General features: G+C 51.7%; 1 protein-coding gene across 1 annotated transcript in view; it reads right to left on the bottom strand.

Moving 5' to 3' along the window:
• FBN3 (fibrillin 3) overlaps nucleotides 1-17,955 on the bottom strand; it is a 97,825-nt gene that overhangs the window by 40,571 nt on the left and 39,299 nt on the right. The window contains exons 23-37 of the mRNA XM_011982052.1: nucleotides 17,491-17,616; nucleotides 15,579-15,704; nucleotides 15,306-15,428; nucleotides 14,814-14,939; nucleotides 13,672-13,797; nucleotides 10,261-10,383; nucleotides 9,948-10,070; nucleotides 9,356-9,481; nucleotides 9,143-9,265; nucleotides 7,926-8,048; nucleotides 7,525-7,686; nucleotides 6,479-6,547; nucleotides 4,061-4,186; nucleotides 1,510-1,635; nucleotides 674-823 (exon numbers count right to left, since the gene is read on the bottom strand). Of these exons, the coding sequence (XP_011837442.1) occupies nucleotides 674-823; nucleotides 1,510-1,635; nucleotides 4,061-4,186; nucleotides 6,479-6,547; nucleotides 7,525-7,686; nucleotides 7,926-8,048; nucleotides 9,143-9,265; nucleotides 9,356-9,481; nucleotides 9,948-10,070; nucleotides 10,261-10,383; nucleotides 13,672-13,797; nucleotides 14,814-14,939; nucleotides 15,306-15,428; nucleotides 15,579-15,704; nucleotides 17,491-17,616 (1,878 nt within the window). The remainder of the gene's footprint in view (nucleotides 1-673; nucleotides 824-1,509; nucleotides 1,636-4,060; nucleotides 4,187-6,478; nucleotides 6,548-7,524; nucleotides 7,687-7,925; nucleotides 8,049-9,142; nucleotides 9,266-9,355; nucleotides 9,482-9,947; nucleotides 10,071-10,260; nucleotides 10,384-13,671; nucleotides 13,798-14,813; nucleotides 14,940-15,305; nucleotides 15,429-15,578; nucleotides 15,705-17,490; nucleotides 17,617-17,955) is intronic.

Raw genomic sequence — 17,955 nt, 5'->3', positions numbered from 1 at the left:
AGTCTCGTGAGATCTGATAGTTTTATAAAGGGCAGTTCCCCTGCACATGCTCTCTTGCCTGCCACCATGTGAGACAGGCTTTTGCTCCTCCTTCACCTTCTGCCATGATTGTGAGGCCTTCCCAGCCATGTGGAACTGTGAGTCCTTTAAACTTCCATTTTTTTTTTTTTTTTCTGTTCTGAGATAGAGTCTTGCTCTGTCACCCAGGCTGGAGTGCACTGGTGTGATAGCGGCTCACTGCAATCCCCACCTCCCAGGTTCAAGCAATTCTCTTGCCTCAGCCTCCCAAGTAGCGGGGATTATGGGCCTGCATCACTACGCCCAGATAATTTTTTTTTTGTATTTTTAGTAGAGACAGGTTTTCACCATGTTGGCCAGGCTGGTCTCGAATGCCTGACCTCGAGCGATCCACCCGCCTTGGCCTCCCAAACTGTTGGGATTACAGGCGTGAGCCACCACACCCAGCCAAACCTCTTTTTCTTTATAAATTACCCAGTATCCAGGATTTCTTCACAGCAGTATGAGAATGGACTAATAGGGGGACAGAACTTCAACTCTCTGGCTCTCATCAGAACAAGGAGAATTAATCTAAGAGCCCTAAGGGCACTGTGTTTCCTTAACCATTATGCTACGAGGGGCCAGGCTGGGAAGAAGGTTGAGGAGGGTTACTCACGGCTGGTGGGAGTGGGGCAGGCCTCACAGGGTCTATTCCAGGCCTGGCCAATGTTGTAGGAGCAGCAACACATTTTTCGGGTCACGTTGAAGGCCAGCTCATTTTGACATGTGCCGTTATAGTGCCGGAAGCAGACACTCTTCCTCATATCTGTAGTTGGCATAAAGGAGAAGAATGTGGGTAAGGGTCACCTAAATCAGTGGAAGAGGGAGCCAAAGAGATGGGAACTCGTTAACTCATTCATTTGAAGATTACTGGCTTGGCCAGCCACAGTGGCTCACGCCTGTAATCCCAGAACTTTGGGAGGCTGAGGCGGGCAGATCACTTGAGGTCAGGAGTTCGAGACCAGCCTGGCCAACATGGCGAAACCCTGTCTCTGCTAAAAATACAAAAACTAGCTGGGTGTAGTGGCACACGCCTGTAATCCCAGTTACTTGGGAGGCTGAGGCAGGAGAATTGCTTGAACCTCAGAGGTAGAGGTTGTAGTGAGCCGAGATTGTGCCACTGTACTCCAGCCGGCGCAACACAGAGAGACTCTCTCTCAAAAAAAAAAAGAGGGGGATTACTGCCTGGCTTGATTGGCTTGATGTCTCTCCCCCAACACACTTGGGGGATCTATTCATTTTTTTCAGCCTTTTTTGAGCAGTGCACAACCTGAGCAACTGTTCATGGCAGCTCCGGGCTCCTGAATCCTGCGGTTTTGTTTGCTGCCACATATCAGCACATCATATATGCTTATCCTCCCTGTCCATAGGCTTGAAGGCTCCCAGCAGTTCCTCCCATGCCCAGGTGCTGCTTCTGTGACTGCCATTTCCCTAGGTCATCATGCTTCTTACCCATGCAGTTGTTGCCACCATTGACTTGGAGGTATTCTGCAGGGCAGACACAGGTGTAGTTTCCCAGGGTATTGTAGCAGGTGCCAGGGCCACAGATGCCCGAGTGTGTGGAGCATTCATCAATATCTGCAGGGAAAGGAGGAGTGGAGGGGAACAGTGGGCAGCATCCAGGAATTGTCTGAATAACTCCCCTCCAGAGACCCAGCAAGGCCACTTCACTAGGGACCTAAGTTTGGTTTCAAAATCAGCCTAAAACACACACACATCTTAGTGATGAAGAAAACTGTAATATGGGCCAGGCATAGTGGCTCATGTCTGTAATCTGAGCACTTTGTGACGCCGAGATGGGAGGATCATTTCAGCCCAGAGTTCGAGACCAGTCTGGGCAACATAGCAAGACCCCATCTCTACTAAAAATTTTAAAAAATTAGCTGGGCATGGTGGTGCATGTCTGCAGTCCCAGCCACTTGGGATAATCACTTGAGTCCAAGAAGTTAAGGTTGCAGTGAGCTGTGGTCACACCTCTGCACTCCAGCCTGGGTGCAGAATGAGATCCTGGCTCTAAAACACAAATAAACAAAAACCCACAAACAAACAAAAACAACATGATGTTAAGGGGGAAAAAAAAAGTTTACAAGCTGGATGCAGTTGTTCATGCCTATCATCCCTGCTTTGGGAGGCCAAGGCAGGAGGATCATTTGAGGCCAAGAGTTTGAGACCAGCCTGGGCAACATAGTGAGGTCCCATCTCTACAAAAAATGAAAATTTAGCTGGGCATGGTGGCATACACCTGTGGTCCCAGCTACTTGAGAGGCAGAGGTGGGAGGATCACCTGAGTCCAGGAGGTCAAGACTACAGTGAGCTGTGATTACACCACTGCACTCCAGCCTGGACAACAGAGTGAGACACTGGCTCTAAAAAATAAAAAAATTAAAAAAAAATTCATAAAAATAAAGTTGATGATGATACTGCTTCTATTAGGAACAAAATGACCTGAGTTCAAGAGTCAGTTTTGTAATCACCAAGAATGGATCATCCACGTCTTCCCAATATGATATGATAGGAATCAAGAACCTTATGGATAAAGTATTCTTGGGGGAAAAAAATTGATTCTCAATCTGATCATTACTCTAGTCCATGGGGCAGTAAGCTTTTTCTGTAAAGAGCCAGATTGTTTTGGTTTTGCAGACCAAACTACAGTGTGTCATGATTATTCAATCAGCTAATGTAGTAAGAAAAGCAGACACAAACAATATGCAAACACACTGTGGCACTGGTTGTGCTCCAAGGAAATTTTATTTATGGACCCCTGAAATTTGAATTTTATACAACTTTCTCCTTCTCTCCTTCCTTCCTTCCTTCCTTCTTTCCTTCCTTCCTTCCTTCCTCTTTCTCTCTCTCCTTTTTTTTTTTTTTTTGAGTCAGAGTCTCACCCTGTTGCCCAGGCTGGAGTGCAATGGCCTCATCTCGGCTCACCGCAACCTCCACCTCCAAGGTTCAAGTGATTCTCCTGCCTCAGCCTCCCGAGTAGCTGGGACTATAGGTGTGTGCCAGCATGCGCAGCTAATTTTTGTATTTTTGGTAGAGATGGGGTTTCACTATGTCGGCTAGGCTGGTCTCAAACTCCTGACCTTGTGATCTGCCCACCTCGGCCTCCCAAAGTGCTGAGATTACAAGCGTGAGCCACCGTGCCCAGCCTTTTTCTTTTTTTTTTTTTTAAGACAGGGTCTTGTTCTGTCACCCAGGCTAGAGTGCAGTGGCATAATCACAGCTCACTGCAGCCTCAACTTCCGAGGCTCACGTGATCCTCCTGCCTCAGCTTCCCAAGTAGCTGGGATTACAGGCATGAGTCACCATGCGTGGCTAACTTTTTAATTTTTTGTAGAGACAAGGTCTTGCCAGGTTGCCCAGGTTTGTCTTGAACTCCTGGCCTCAAGCAATCCTCCCACTTCAGCCTCCCAAACTACTGGGATTACCAGTGTGAGCTGCCACGCACCCAGCCTTGAATTTCATATAATTTTCATGTGTCAAAAAATGTTATTCTTCTTTTGTTTTTTTCAACCGCCGAAAAAAGTGTAATAAAGTATTCTTAGCTAGCAGGCAAAAATAGGTTGTGGAATATTAGCATGCTAAGAGTGATGTCACCAAAAATAGCAGAGTAGGGAACTCCAGGGCTCCATTCCTCCATAAAAGTAACTATTGAGCTGGCAAAACAGACAAAAATCAACTTTTGCAGAACTCTGGAATCCAGTCGAAAGCTTACAACACGCAGACAAAGAAATGGTGAAGAAAGAAGCTGCTGTACTTTGTAAGGGAGTGTCGTGGCGTTTTTAAGGGCCTGCCTACCATCCCCCACGCCACAGATCCATAGCAGCCATGAACATCTTAAAAGCAGCAAGAGGGAACTGACAGATCATGACAAAAGAGGAGGCAGGGGGCAGAAGCCTTTCTATGAGGCCTTCCCTCCTCGACCCTTGTGAGGCTTGGCAGGGCACGAAGGCAGGGAGAGAGCGGAAGAGCCTGACCCACCCCAAAGAGAGTCCATGCTCACCCTCACAGATGCGGGTGTGCTCACTGAGGTGGTAGCCAGGTGGGCACTCACACTGGAAACTGCCAAAGGTGTTGATGCAGTCACCCCCCTGACACAGCCCTGGCAGCTCTTGGCACTCGTCGATGTCTGTCAGGAAGTAAGGAAGCCATGTTTGGGAGCTAAACCCATGCAGAGGACTTAAGGGGCACCCACGCTAAGCTCTGGGTTTTCCAGGGCCCTCTCGAGGATCCCCAAGAGCTGTCCATGACTGATAGACATTCGAAGGGTCTATCTTGACGGCTGGACACAGACTCTCTTGAGTTAATGTTACCCTAAATTCAACTCCATTCCCTTCACCTGTTAATCCATTCTCCCATCCACCACATAGTTTCCTCTAGATAGAGAACTAGATAGTTTTCTTCCTCTAGATGGAGAATAGATAGTCTTCTCCAACCTCGTCACTCCCTCACAAAAGGATGGATGGGAGGATGGATGAATGGATGGATGAGCGGATAGATGCATGGATATGAAAACAGTGAATGGGTAAATAAGCAAGTGGGTCAATGAATGCGATGATGAGTGAGTGGATAGATAGAAAGATGGATGGGTAGGAAGGTGGATGGGTAGGAAGGTGGATGGATAGGAAGGTGGGTGGGTAGGAAAGTGGATGGGTAGGAAAGTGGATGGATAGGAAGGTGGATGGATAGGAAGGTGGATGGATAGGAAGGTGGATGGGTAGGAAAGTGGATGGGTAGGAAGGTGGATGGATAGGAAGGTGGATGGATAGGAAGGTAGATGGATAGGAAGGTGGATGGGTAGGAAGGTGGATGGGTGGATAGGAAGGTGGATGGATAGGAAGGTGGATGGATAGGAAGGTGGATGGATAGGAAGGTGGATGGATAGGAAGGTGGATGGATAAGAAGGTGGATGGGTAGGAAGGTGGATGGATAGGAAGGTAGATGGGTAGGAAGATGGATGGGTAGGAAGGTGAATGGATAGGAAGGTGGATGGATAGGAAGGTGGATGGATAGGTGAGTAGATAGATAAAAGAGTGAATGGGTGGGTGGATGGATGGATGGATGGATGGATGGATGGATGGATGGATGGAGGATGGGGGATGAATGGATGAACAGATGGGAGATAGAAGATGGATGGAAGGGTGGATGAATGGAGGGATAGAATGGGTGGATGGGAAATGGGTGGATGGATGAGTGGATGGATGGATGTATTGAGGATGGATGGGTGAATGGGGGATAGATGGATGGGTGAGTAGATGGATAGAAGAATGAGAGATAGGTGGGTGGGAGATGGATGGATGGAAGAGTGGGAAATAGGTTAATGGATGGATGAATGGGGGCTAGCTGAAGGATGGGGATGGATGGATGGGTGAATGGACGCATACAAGGATAGCAGAGGGATGAGTGATGAATGGATGAATGGGTGGATGGAGCACGGTTGGATGGAAGGATGGAGGGATGGATGGAAGGATGGACGAACGGAAGGATGGATGAATGGGTAGATAAAGGATAGTTGGATGGAAGGATGGAAGGAAGGATAGATGAATGGGTAGATGGAGGAGGTTGGATGGGTAGAAGGATGAATGGATGGAAGGATGAGTGGAAGGATGGATGAATGGATGGATGGTCGGGTGGAAGGATGGATGGATGGATGGATGGATGGATGGGTGGATGGAAGGATGAATGGACATAAAGATTGGGGATGGATGAAAGAATGGGGTACAGATGAAGGAGAGGGGATGAATGGGAAACCAGATGGATGGATAAAAGGATAGGAGAGGGATGAGTGAGGGATGGATGAATGGGTAGATGGAGCATGGTTGAATGGAAGTATGGAAGGAAGAATGGATGAATGGGTACATGGAGGATGACTGGATGGAAGGATGTATGTATGTATGGATGGATGGAAAAAATGGGCAGAAGGATGGATGGATGGATAGATGGATGAATGGATGGATGGAAGGATGGATGGAAGGATGGATGGATGGATGGATGGATGGATGGATGGATGGATGGATGGAAGGAAGGATGGAAGGAAGGAAGGATGGATGGATGGATGGATGGATGGATGGATGGATGGATGGATGGATGGATCGATGGATGGATGGATGCATGGAAGGATGGGTGGAAGGATGGGTGGATGGAAGGATAAATGGATGGAAGGATGGAGGATGAATGGAAAGATGGGGGACAAATGAAAAGATCAATATACCAACAAGTGGAAGAAATGGCTGAAAGAACAGATTTAAAAAATTCAGCACAAACTAAAAGCATAGTGTGGTTCTGCTGCCCAGCCTCCAGGTGTAAAGATTTGCCCCATCCCAGGACAAAACTGCTCAACTCTGCACTTTGGTGAGATGGGGATGAGAGAAAAGTCAGTCTTTAGGCAGACAGATGGATGGATGGTCTGCCAGGAACTCACCTTCCAGAATGACAGTGATGGGGTTAGGCCGGAAGCCCTCACCACCGGGGCACAGGGTTCTGTACTCAGCTGTAAGGGAAACAGGCTCCTGTGAGGTGGAGTATTGGGGCAAAACTTAGGGGAAACAGGGGAGCAACAGCAGGAAGCCTGAAAAGGGCGCAAGAGCGGGCTCCCATCCTTCTACTGTACTAACTACATCCCCATATCTCTTTAGCCTCTTAGGACCAAGGGACTTTGGCCAGTCCTGGGGCTGTGCGCGCGCATGTGTGTGTGTGTGCATGTGCGTGTGCATGCGTGTGTGTGTGTAACTGTGGGTTCCCATTCAACATGTGAGCAGAGTTACATGGTAGTGGCTGGGGGCAGGAAGGAGAGAAGATGATTCCTTCTGATCCAAAACCATATCCTAGTGTAACTGCAAGTTTTCCCCATGCAAGGAAGACCCTGGACATTCACACACGCACACACCTGAGTAGGTGGACAGGTACCTCCCTGTTTCACACCTGAGGACTTTGCACATACTGTTCTCACTGCATTGCACATCATTCCCCCTACTCTGCTAGGAAAACTCCTACACATCCTTCAAAACCTCACTCACGCCTCCTCCCCTGGAAAGCCTTCCCCACAGCTTTCTCTTCCCCACAGCTTTCTCCTGAGCTATGGCTATGCCTCAAAGAAAACCCTTAGGACAGCTCTACTCTCATAGTCCTGAAACTTGGTTTAAGAGTGAGGGAGAAGCAGTGTGCAGAGGCTGTGGCTCATCCTTCTCCGAGTCCTCAGCCCCCAGCGCATGACACAGAGGAACTCTCAGTGTTTGTTGACTGACTGAGTGATCAAGTGACTACAAACACAGAGAATTTACAGAAAGCAGCCTTGGAGAGAGGCCCAGCCAAGAGTACACTGTATGACCCAGGATGAGCCCCTCTCCTTCCCCAGTTCTTGGTGTTCCTGTCGCCTAAGCCCCACCTCCCCTTAGCAGAGATGACCCCCTAAGCTCCCGGGTCTCGGTGGCTCAGGCCACGGTGCTCAACGGCTCCACAGGGACTCACTGGTGTTGGCCACTGGGCACAGCTCGCAGGGATTGCCCCAAGCCCGGCCCAGGGAACAACAGCAGGAAGCCCGGGTGACACCAACTCCGATCTCAGCACTGCAGGAAATGCCACCGTCCCCTCGGTCATGCGTCTCCAGGAAACAGTTCCCAGCCCGAGTGTCTGAACAGGCAGAAGGGGATGGTTAGCAGGAGTCGGGGGAAAGCCGCACGTGTGCGTGTGCATGCATGTGTCTATATCAATGGGTGACAAGGACAACCGCTCTTGCGGGAGACCAGCAGATGTCCCGTTTGTCAGGAGCAGGTAGATTTGAACACATGGACATCTGAGTTAACCCGGGGGCAATCCCACCCACCTCTGCTGACCCCAGAACCCTGATCTGGAGCTGAGCATGGACTCACCCACGCAGCCCACTCCGCTGGGGTTCAGCTCAAAATCCTGGGGACAGCGGCAGAGGTAGCTGCCGGGGGTGTTAACGCACACGCCGTTGATGCAGTTTACTGGGTCTGCACACTCGTTAATGTCTGTGGGCAGGAGGCGCGGTCCTCAGCAGGGAGCCCTGCCTTGGCCCCCCTCCCTCCTGGCTTCATTCTGGGAAGCTGCAGCCCTCACTCAAGGTCAACTTCTGGGCACCAGGGGACAATGTCATGTCCGTCCCTGGGCAGAAACCTAACGGGACAGGAACCTCCAGTCTGCCCTGTCCCCTCCAATCCCATTCCTTCTCCTGCTCTGTTCTGCTTGGCAGAGTTTTGCTCGTTGAACTCTACCTGCCCTGGGTTCCATGCAGTCAACGTACGAAAACCATATCTATTTTAATTTCTTAATTTATTGATGTTTAGAGACAGGGTCTTGCTGTGTTTACCAGGCTGGAGTGCAGTTGTGCAATCACGGCTTACTGCGGCCTCAGACTCCTGGGTTCAAGCAATCCTTCTGCCTCAGCCTTTGGAGTAGCTGGGACTACAGGTGTGCACCACAATGCCCAGCTAATTTTTTATTTTTACTTTTTAGAGATGGGGTCTTGCTATGTTGCTCAGGCTGGTCTCCAACTCCTGGCCTCGAGTGATCCTCCCACCTCAGCCTTCTAAAGTGCTGAGATTATGGGCATGAGCCACCACACCCAGCCAAAACCCATCTATAGAAAATACTTTCAAACCATGGGATAGCACACTCCAATCTGTAGGCCAAATCCGGTCCATCACCTATGTGTGTAAATAAAGTTTTATTGGTACAGGGGCCACATTCATTCATTTACATATTGCCTGTGGCTGCTTTTGAGCTACAATGGCAGAGTTGAATCATTATGATAGAGACTGACTGTGTGGCCTGCAAAGCCAAAAATATTTACCATCTGCCCATTTCTAAAACACACAGAGGTGGGAGACCCTTTCGGCAGCTAGGGTGGAGGGGCCACTTCAATCACTGAACTTATTCAGCTGGGGAACAGGAACGGGAAACGATGGGGACATCAGGCAAGGTGCTCCCTACACCCCCCCCTCCCCCGCAAGACTCCAAGGGAGGATGCTTGAGAAGAGATCTGAGGGCAGTGAGGGAGCGAGCCATGTCCCCTGCCCCAGCTCCTGCTCTCTCCTCCCTCCTTCCAGCCCAGATGACCTCACACCTGTGCAGTTGCCGCCCCCTCGGTCCAGTTCGTAGCCACCATCGCAGATGCAGCGGAACATTCCAGGCAGGTTCTCACAGCTCCCAAATGCACAGAGGTTCCCTTGCGCACACTCGTCCACATCTGCGGGGACCCTGGGTCAGCCTGACCCACCCAGAGTCTGCGGCAGGGACCCACCCACTCTGTCCTCTGCCCTGCCGGGCCCGGCCTCACCCTGGCAGGCCCGGTGGTCCTCAGTGGGGTCAAAGCCCATCTCACATTCGCAGCGGTACCCGCCGGGCGCATTGAGGCACTGCCCGTTATCACAGAGGTCCACGTTCTCGGCACATTCGTCTCTGTCTGAGGGGTCCCAAGATTCGGAGGACTGGAGACTGGTGGACCCGGACCCATGCAGGGTGGGTGGGAGGGAGGCCCCAGTCACTGGAACACTTCGCTGTCAGCCAGAGTCCCAGGCAAGTAGCCCTGGGGACTCCGTCCCTGACTCAGGGTGGGAGGCAAGTGACCAAAGCAGGGTCAGGGAGGGGAGAGGTGGTCTGGACTCCTGAACCCCAGAGAGGGTACCCAGTCACTCCGGATCCAGGGAGGAGAGCAGCCAGGCAGGAAGTGTCTCATGCATTTAGGGGTTCAAGGGAGCCGTGGGCAGGCAGTAGCACCCCCTGGGCCGAGGACTCAGCCTCTCCAGCACCCATGGAGCGATGAGTGAGTCAGAAGGAGTCAGGAGGTTGAGTGACCATGGCGGCCACCGTGAATTCAGCCCCCGTGGCTGTCCCTCTAGGGCCCCTGCCCTCCCACCCCCTAATCTCACCTTCGCAGGAGAAGCCATCCCCGGTAAAGCCCTGGCGGCAGGTGCAGCGGTAGGAGCCAGGGACATTGAGACAGTCACCTTTTGGGCTGCACTGGTGCTCCTGGGAGACGCATTCATCCAGGTCTGCAGGAGACGGAGCCCAGGCCCCCCACCCCATGGCGTGTACATTGTGGGGGGCAGAAGGGAGAAAGACTCTTCAATCCTCCAACCCTGACTGCCCCCCTACAGACACCCCCGCACCCCACCCTCCCACTGCCTTGCCCTTCACCTACCTCTTCTGCTTTGCCCCGATTTCCTGCCCCCAGGTACTCACCATGACATTCGAAGCCATGCCCCTCCCAGCCTGGCAGGCACCTACAGCTGAAACTCCCTGGGATGTTGAGACAGGAGGCATGACTGTCACAGTTGTGTCCTCCAACCTCGCATTCATCCACATCTAAAGGGAGAGGAGGCACAACGCCGAGACCCAGTCACAGAAGGAAAGACTCGATGCAGTAGCAGCTGAACGGGCAGGGGCTCTTCCTCTCCAGGGGAGAGCTGGTCCAGAAAGCCTCCTCCCCTCCACTGGGGGAGCTTCCATCTTTACCCAGAGCCCGAGAGGAAAACCCCCAAACCTAACAGACAGGACTCTCAGCAGCCCTCAGAAATGGTCTGAAATAGCAGCATGAAAGACTTGGGGTAGATATTAAGAGTGACTGTCCGGCCGGGCACGGTGGCTCACGCCTGTAATCCCAGCGCTTTAGGAGGCTGAGGTGGGCGGATCATGAGGTCAGGAGATCAAGACCATCTTGGCTAACACGGTGAAACCCTGTCTCTACTAAAAATACAAAAATTAGCTGTGCGTGGTGATGGGCGCCTGCAGTCCCAGCTACTCAGGAGGCTGAGGCAGGAGAATAGTGTGAACCCAGGAGGCAGAGCTTGCAGTGGGCAGAGATCGCACCACCGCACTCCAGCCTGGGCAACAGAGGGAGACTCCGTCTCAAAACAAACAAACAAATGAAACAAAAACAAACAAACAAAAAAACAAGTGACTGTCCGGATGAACACGCCCCCTTTCCAAGCCAGGATTTCCCTGTCCACCAGCATTTCCAATCCAGAGTCAATTCTGCCTCACCCTTATGATCTCTGCCATGTTAAATCTGGGTGAGCTACTGTTACTAAACATTTCTTTACCACACTCCTGTTCTCGCTGACATAAATCATGTTTTAAAAGACAATTTTGGATCCACATCAATAACCTCTAAGAAGTCATGAGCTTGATGCTGTGTTGTGTAACATTTGTTTCTAATATACATTAAAATAACCGTCTAACTGGAGTCGATAGAATTGTGTCCCCTTAAAAGGTATGTTCAAGTCCTAAACCCTGAAACCCGTGAATGTGACCTTATTTGGAAACAGGGTCTTCGTAGATGTAACTAAGTTAAGATGAGGTCAGCCCGGATTAAGGTAGGCTCCGGTCCAGTGACTGGTGTCCTTCTAAGACCAGTGACTGGCTGTGTAGCCAGATGCAATGACTTACATCTGTAATCCCAGCTACTCGGGAGGCCAAGGTGGGAGGATCACTTGAGGCAAAGAGTTTGAGACCAGGTTGGGCAACGCAGTGAGAACCTGTTTCTACAAAAACACCTTTTATTCCCCCCCTCGAGGCAAGGTTTCACTCTGTCACCCCAGCTGGAGTGCCGTGCAGTGGTGCAATCTAGCTCACTGCTGCCTGGATCTCCTGGTCTTAAGCAATCCTCCAGCCTCAGCCTCCTGAGTAGCTAAGACTACAGGCGAGCGCCAGCATGCCTGGCTAATTTTTAAAATTTTTGTCTCAAACTCCTGAGCTCAAGAATCCCTCCACCCCAACCTCCCAAAGTGCTGGCATTACAGAAATGAGTCACCATGCCTGATCAACAAAAACTTTTTAAAAAATTAGCCCGGCATGGTGGCATGCACCTGTAGTCCCAGCTACTCGGGAGGCTGAGGCTGGGAGGATTGCTTGAACCCAGGAATTTAAGGCTATGAACCAGTTCATGAGCTATGATCACACCACTGCACTATAGCCTGGGCGACACAGCCAGACCTTATCTTTACAAATTAGATGCTATTGGGTGCAGTGACTCGTGCCTGTAATCCCAACAAATTGGGAGGTCGAGGCAAGAGGATTACTTGAGTCCAGGAGTTCAAGACCAACCCAAGTGACATAGTAAAACACTATCTCTACAAAAAAAAAAAATTAGCTGAGTGTGATGGCACATGTGGGAGACTGAGGTGGGAAGATCACCTGAGCCCGGAGAGGTGGAGGCTGCAGTGAGCTATGATTGCATCACTGCACTCCAGCCGGGGAGACAGAGTGAAACAGTATCTCAAAATAAATAAATAAATAATGTAAAAAATGAAAAATTTTAAAAAATAGATACACAGAGAGAAGAAGGCCTTGTGAAGATGGAGACAGAAACTTGAATGACACGTCTACAAACTGAGGAACACCAAGGAGGCATGGAACAGGTTCTCCCTCTGAGCCCCCAAGAAGGTACTAACCCTGCAGACACCTTGATTTCAGACTTCTGGTTTCCAGAACTATGATTCTAGAAGGAGAATACATTTCTTTTTAATTAAAAAACAAGTTTTGGTTTTTCTTTTTGAGATGGAGTTTTGCTCTGTGGCCCAAGCTGGAGTGCAGTGGTATGATTTCGGCTCACTACAACCTCCGTCTCCCAGATTCAAGCGATTCTCCTGCCTCAGCCTCCCAAGTAGCTGGGATTACAGGCATGCGCCACCACGCCCAGCTAATTTTGTGTTTTTAGTAGAGATGGGGTTTCACCATGTTGGCCAGGCTGGTCTCAAACTCCTGACCTCAGGTAATCCACCCACCTCGACCTCCCAAAGTGCTGGGATTACAGGTGTGAGCTACCCTGCCCAGACTAATTTTTAAAATTTTTAATAGAGATGGGGTTGTTGTCTCTATTAATGTTGCCATATGGCCATGTTGTGATGTATCCATGTCACCCAGGCTGGTCTCGAACCCACGGGCTCAAGCAATCCTCCTGCCTTAGCCTCCCAAAGTGCTGGGATTACAAGTGTGAGCCACCGTGCCACATGGAGAATCAATTTACTTTTTTTCTTTTGAGAGGGGGTCTCACTCTGTTGCCCAGGCTGGAGTGCAGTGGTGCTATCTTGGCTCACTGCCACCTCTGCCTCCTGGGTTCAAACGATTCTCCTGCCTCAGCCTCCCAAGCAGCTGGGATTACCATGCCTGGCTAATTTTTGTATTTTTAGTAAAGATGGGGTTTCACCATGTTGACCAGGCTGGTCTTGAACTCCTGACCTCAGGTGATCTGCCCACCTCGGCCTCCCAAAGTGCTGGGATAACAGGCGTGAGCCACCACGCCCGGCCTGGAGAATCAATTTCTAAGCCACCAATTGTGGGATCATTTGTTACGGCAACCACAGGGAACTAACACAGTCACTATTCAAATGTTTAAGCGTTCGTCCCTGTATTGCCTCAAATTATCAGGGATTTGCCTTTCAGAAATGCTGCAGCAGACACGTGGGGCTTCCCCTCCTGAGCTGTTCAGGGGACCCCCAGGGCACTGTACGGGACTCTGCTCTTGCTTTAACACAAGAAGCCATCCGTGGAAATCTATGAGCATGAACTCTGGCTGTGCTTGGCATGAATTGCATGATTCTCAAAATGGCCCCGGGGAGTCTTCTCTGCCTGCACTGCTGACTGCCGGCTCACCAGAGCAGCCCGTGGCCCCCTTCCTGATCATGTAGCCCAGCTGACAGTGGCAGACAAAGGAACCCTTCGTGTTCTCGCAGTCCCCGTGGAGGCAGATGTGAGGGTTCAGGTCACACTCATCCACATCTGTTGGGGAAGAAAGCGTGAGGTTTGAGGACTGGGTGCAGGGGTGACGGGAGAGGAAGTGGGTGAGGGTGGGAGGGAGACCCCCAGCATTCCTGACTGTCCCGCCACATGGGTCCTCTCTGCTAGGACTCGCTTTCTTTTCTCCAGGGGCGGGGAGCTCCCTCTGCATCCACTACTGGGTGATCGGGAATGTTCTGTGAGCCTTTCGCAGTGCACATTCCAAACAACATACCAGGAATGTGCTTCCAAAAGTATTTTATGGTCAAATACATTTAGAGAAGGCTGAGATCCACAAAGCTAACCAGGGTTTCCTCTTGCAGGACTTTTCAGAGCCTTTATGCCAGTATGCACAGTGAATCTGCAACAGGGGCATGGAGCAGAACGCATTCCCTAAATGCATTTGTTCACAAGGCCCATGGCTGAGACTTGCTTGCTCTCTGAGACTCCTATAAACTGGAACACTCTAAGCTCTTTAAGCTTCACTGGGTTTCTTGGCCGGAGTTACATTGTTACTTCCTGGAACTTCCACAGGCCGGCCTCAGCTTTGTCCTGATGGGGCACCCAGCACACTACAGGACAACCTGTAGCTGGGTGAGGACAGCAATCGCCACCTTACAGAACACAGCTCTGAGTCTCTTTCCTGCCTCGTCCACTGTCCTCTGCCAGAAACCCCTTTGTCTTCGGTGATCGTAACGCACAGACCTTGAACAGGACACGATCCTCCGATAGGTGTAGCATATGTCGTATTAAACAAACGCCATTTAAAAGAGCAAGGTTTGGGGAATTCTGCTTCTGTTCCATAAATGGGATCTCATGGGCTTTGGGAAGCAGACTTGGGATACGGGGGATGCTTAAGTGGAAAACCAAGTGCTGTTACAAAACCTCATCTCCCTACCCGTGAATGGCAGGGGTGGGGTCCAGCATTTGTCATTGTCACGCCTATGTACCACCTTGTGGAAGACCTGGTGTGTGAATTCTGACACCGCCTCCTCCACCCCGCCATCCCGGCTCCTCACCAACACACGTCCTCATGTCCGGCGTGGCCACGAAGCCATCATAGCACAGGCAGCGGTGACCCCCCTGCACGTTGGTGCAGTGGCCTTGGTCACAAACACTGGGGTTCTCTTCACACTCATCCACGTCTGGGGGAACAGGGTTGGGGACTGTGCTTAGCTTTGCCCTGATAGACCACCCAGTACACATCTGCTCCCCAGCCCCCAGGACGACCTGTAGCCAGGTGAGGACAGCGATGGTCACTCAAGCAGTCTGGGGGCGCCCAGGCAGTTCTGAGTTTGTTTTCCACCTTATTCACCCTCCTCTGCAAAAACCCCAGGGGCTCTCCCACAGGGTGAGCAGCCTGCCTGGGGCCAGGACAAGCCAGGCAGGGGGTGCCTCGGGTCTGGTTGGCTTCACTACGCTGTGCTGGGCTCTGGGCCAGTGTAGGACCCGGCCAGCACCTCCTCCTCATCCCCCACGCCAGGCAGTGGGAAGAGGTTGTGCCCACCTACCTGCACATGCCCTTCCGTCGGGCATCAGCGAGTAGCCCTGCCGACAGCTGCACCGGTAGCTGCCCTCAGTGTTAATACAGTACACGTCACACCCACCATTCCGGACCCGGCATTCATTGATATCTGCAGGATGCAGGGCAGACAGGGGCTGGGGCTGGGGGGAGGGGGCTGCTTTGGGGGTGGAAGCAGAGTGGAGTTGAGGACAGGAGGGGCTGCCACTATGGCTGGGGATGCGGTTGGTGCCCAGGGCCCAGCAGGTGGGCACAGTCTCACCCACGCAGCCTTGGCGGTCAGGTGTGCCCTGGAAGCCGGCGTGGCAGGAGCACTGGAAGGCACCGATGACATTGACACAGTGGCCGTGGGGACACAGGCCATCCCTCAGGGAGCACTCATCGATGTCTGCGGGGGAGTGCAGATGAAAGACAGGCCTGTGCCCCATCTGCCGTCTGTGTGACCATGAGACACACTGGGGCACACACGCACGCTAAGCAACTCACGCTGCCGACACTGGCACAGCCCCGCATGTGCCTGTCCATACACTCGCATTCACTCACATGCAAATACCCACACTCTCCTATAAACACAGACACCCAGATACACATCACACGTGCCTGCTCACACAGACTCACAAACACACCCTGGCACCCACTCACGTGTGAACACACTCACCCTTGATAGACACACACAGGCACACTCAGATACACACTCACACTCAGGGGCACACTCCTAAATTCACAACACACCTTATATCCACTTGCATACAAATACACTCACCCGTGTGTAAAGACACATCCACACCCAGGGCACACTCACACCCATGTGAACACACAGACACACAAACACCCACATGCACAAACACACACACACACAAACACACCCATGTGCACACTCAGACACACACATAAACACACCCTCAAACATACCTGTCCTTGCACAAACACACGTCCACACCCAGACAGCCACACCCAGAGGTACACCCACACAGACCCACTCACAAACACATACTCACACCCACTCACACACAGACATACCTCCCTTTATAAACATGCATTTGCATCCAACTACACATCCCATTCTCTTGCACACGTGCACACAGACTTACATACAAACACAACCGCTCAGAAATTAGCCAGGCATGGCCGGGTGCGGTGGCTCACGCCTGTAATCCCAGCACTTTGGGAGGCCGAGGCGGGCGGATCATGAGATCAGGAGATTGAGACCATCCTGGGTAACACGGTGAAACCCCGTCTCTAACTAAATATACAAAAAAAAATTAGCGAAGTGTGGTGGTGGGCGCCTGTAGTCACAGTTCCTTGGGAGGCTGAGGCAGGAGAATGGTGTGAGCCCAGGAGGCAGAGCTTGCAGTGAGCTGAGATGGTAGCCACTGCACTCCAGCCTGGGCGACAGAGTAAGACTCTATCTCAAAATAAATAAATAAGCCAGGCATGGTGGTGCATGTCTGTAGCCCCACCTACTTGGGAGGCTGAGGCAGGAGAATGGTGTGAGCCCAGGAGGCAGAGCTTGCAGTGAGCTGAGATGGTAGCCACTGCACTCCAGCCTGGGCGACAGAGTAAGACTCTATCTCAAAATAAATAAATAAGCCAGGCATGGTGGTGCATGTCTGTAGCCCCACCTACTTGGGAGGCCGAGGTGGGAGGATCACCTGAGCCTGGGAGGTGGAGGCTGCAGTGAGCTGTGATCGTGCCACTGCAACCCAGACTGGACAACAGACTGGGACCCTGTGTCAAACAAAACAAAATGAAACACACACACACGCAAACACACTTGCCCTTGGTAGATACATTCGTAGCCAAATACACACTCAAACCGTCTTGTGTGTTCACACAGATGCACACACACACTCACACCTACTCACATGCAAACACTCCCCATTGTACAGACACACACACAGTCACACAAATGCACAAATGCCTGCCGTTGTACAGACACTCATGCATGTGTGTGTTCATCTAGACACACAAACACACTCCCGCCATCTTGCATATAAACCCACTTACATACACAGGTACACACTGACACACACGTGCATGCTCACACACTGGCCTCAGAGAGACAGATGCACATGCCCACCCTCTCACTCATCCAGCCCACATTCACCTGACACCCACGCACTTTCACACACACGGGCTCACACTCACACTCGCACACCCGGATGCACACTCACCCTCACAGGCAGTGCCCTCGGCCGTCAGCTCGTGCCCAGGGGGACACTGGCACTTGTAGCTCCCATCCGTGTTGGTGCAAGTGCCTCCCCGGCAGAGCAGTGGGTCCCTTGCACACTCGTCCACGTCTGAAGGTTTGTGTGGAAAGAGAGAGCAGGTGTGAAGGTGCTGATGCAGGGAGGGGGCGATGAGGTTCATGCTGGCTTCTCCCCGCCACCTCCCCAGCCCCCTTCACCCCAGCGGGAGCCAGGAGAGCCTGGGGGCTCTGGGCTGGGATGACCCAGGGGAGTGGGGTCTGCACCAGGAGCAGAGACCAGCCAGATAGGGAGGGAGGCTGAGATTCTCAGAAGAACAAAGGCCATGAAGTTGACACTCTTGGTGCCGCTAGAAAAGGCACTAAGAAGTGCCATCATTGACTTTGTTATTCATTTGATGAGCATTTCACGTGCATCCTCTGAGCTAGAGGC

The sequence above is a fragment of the Mandrillus leucophaeus genome, unplaced genomic scaffold, assembly GCF_000951045.1.
Source record: "Mandrillus leucophaeus isolate KB7577 unplaced genomic scaffold, Mleu.le_1.0 Scaffold234, whole genome shotgun sequence".
NCBI lineage: Eukaryota > Metazoa > Chordata > Mammalia > Primates > Cercopithecidae > Mandrillus > Mandrillus leucophaeus.
Note: the sequence above shows the minus strand (reverse complement) of the source record. Positions and strands in the feature narration are given on the sequence as shown.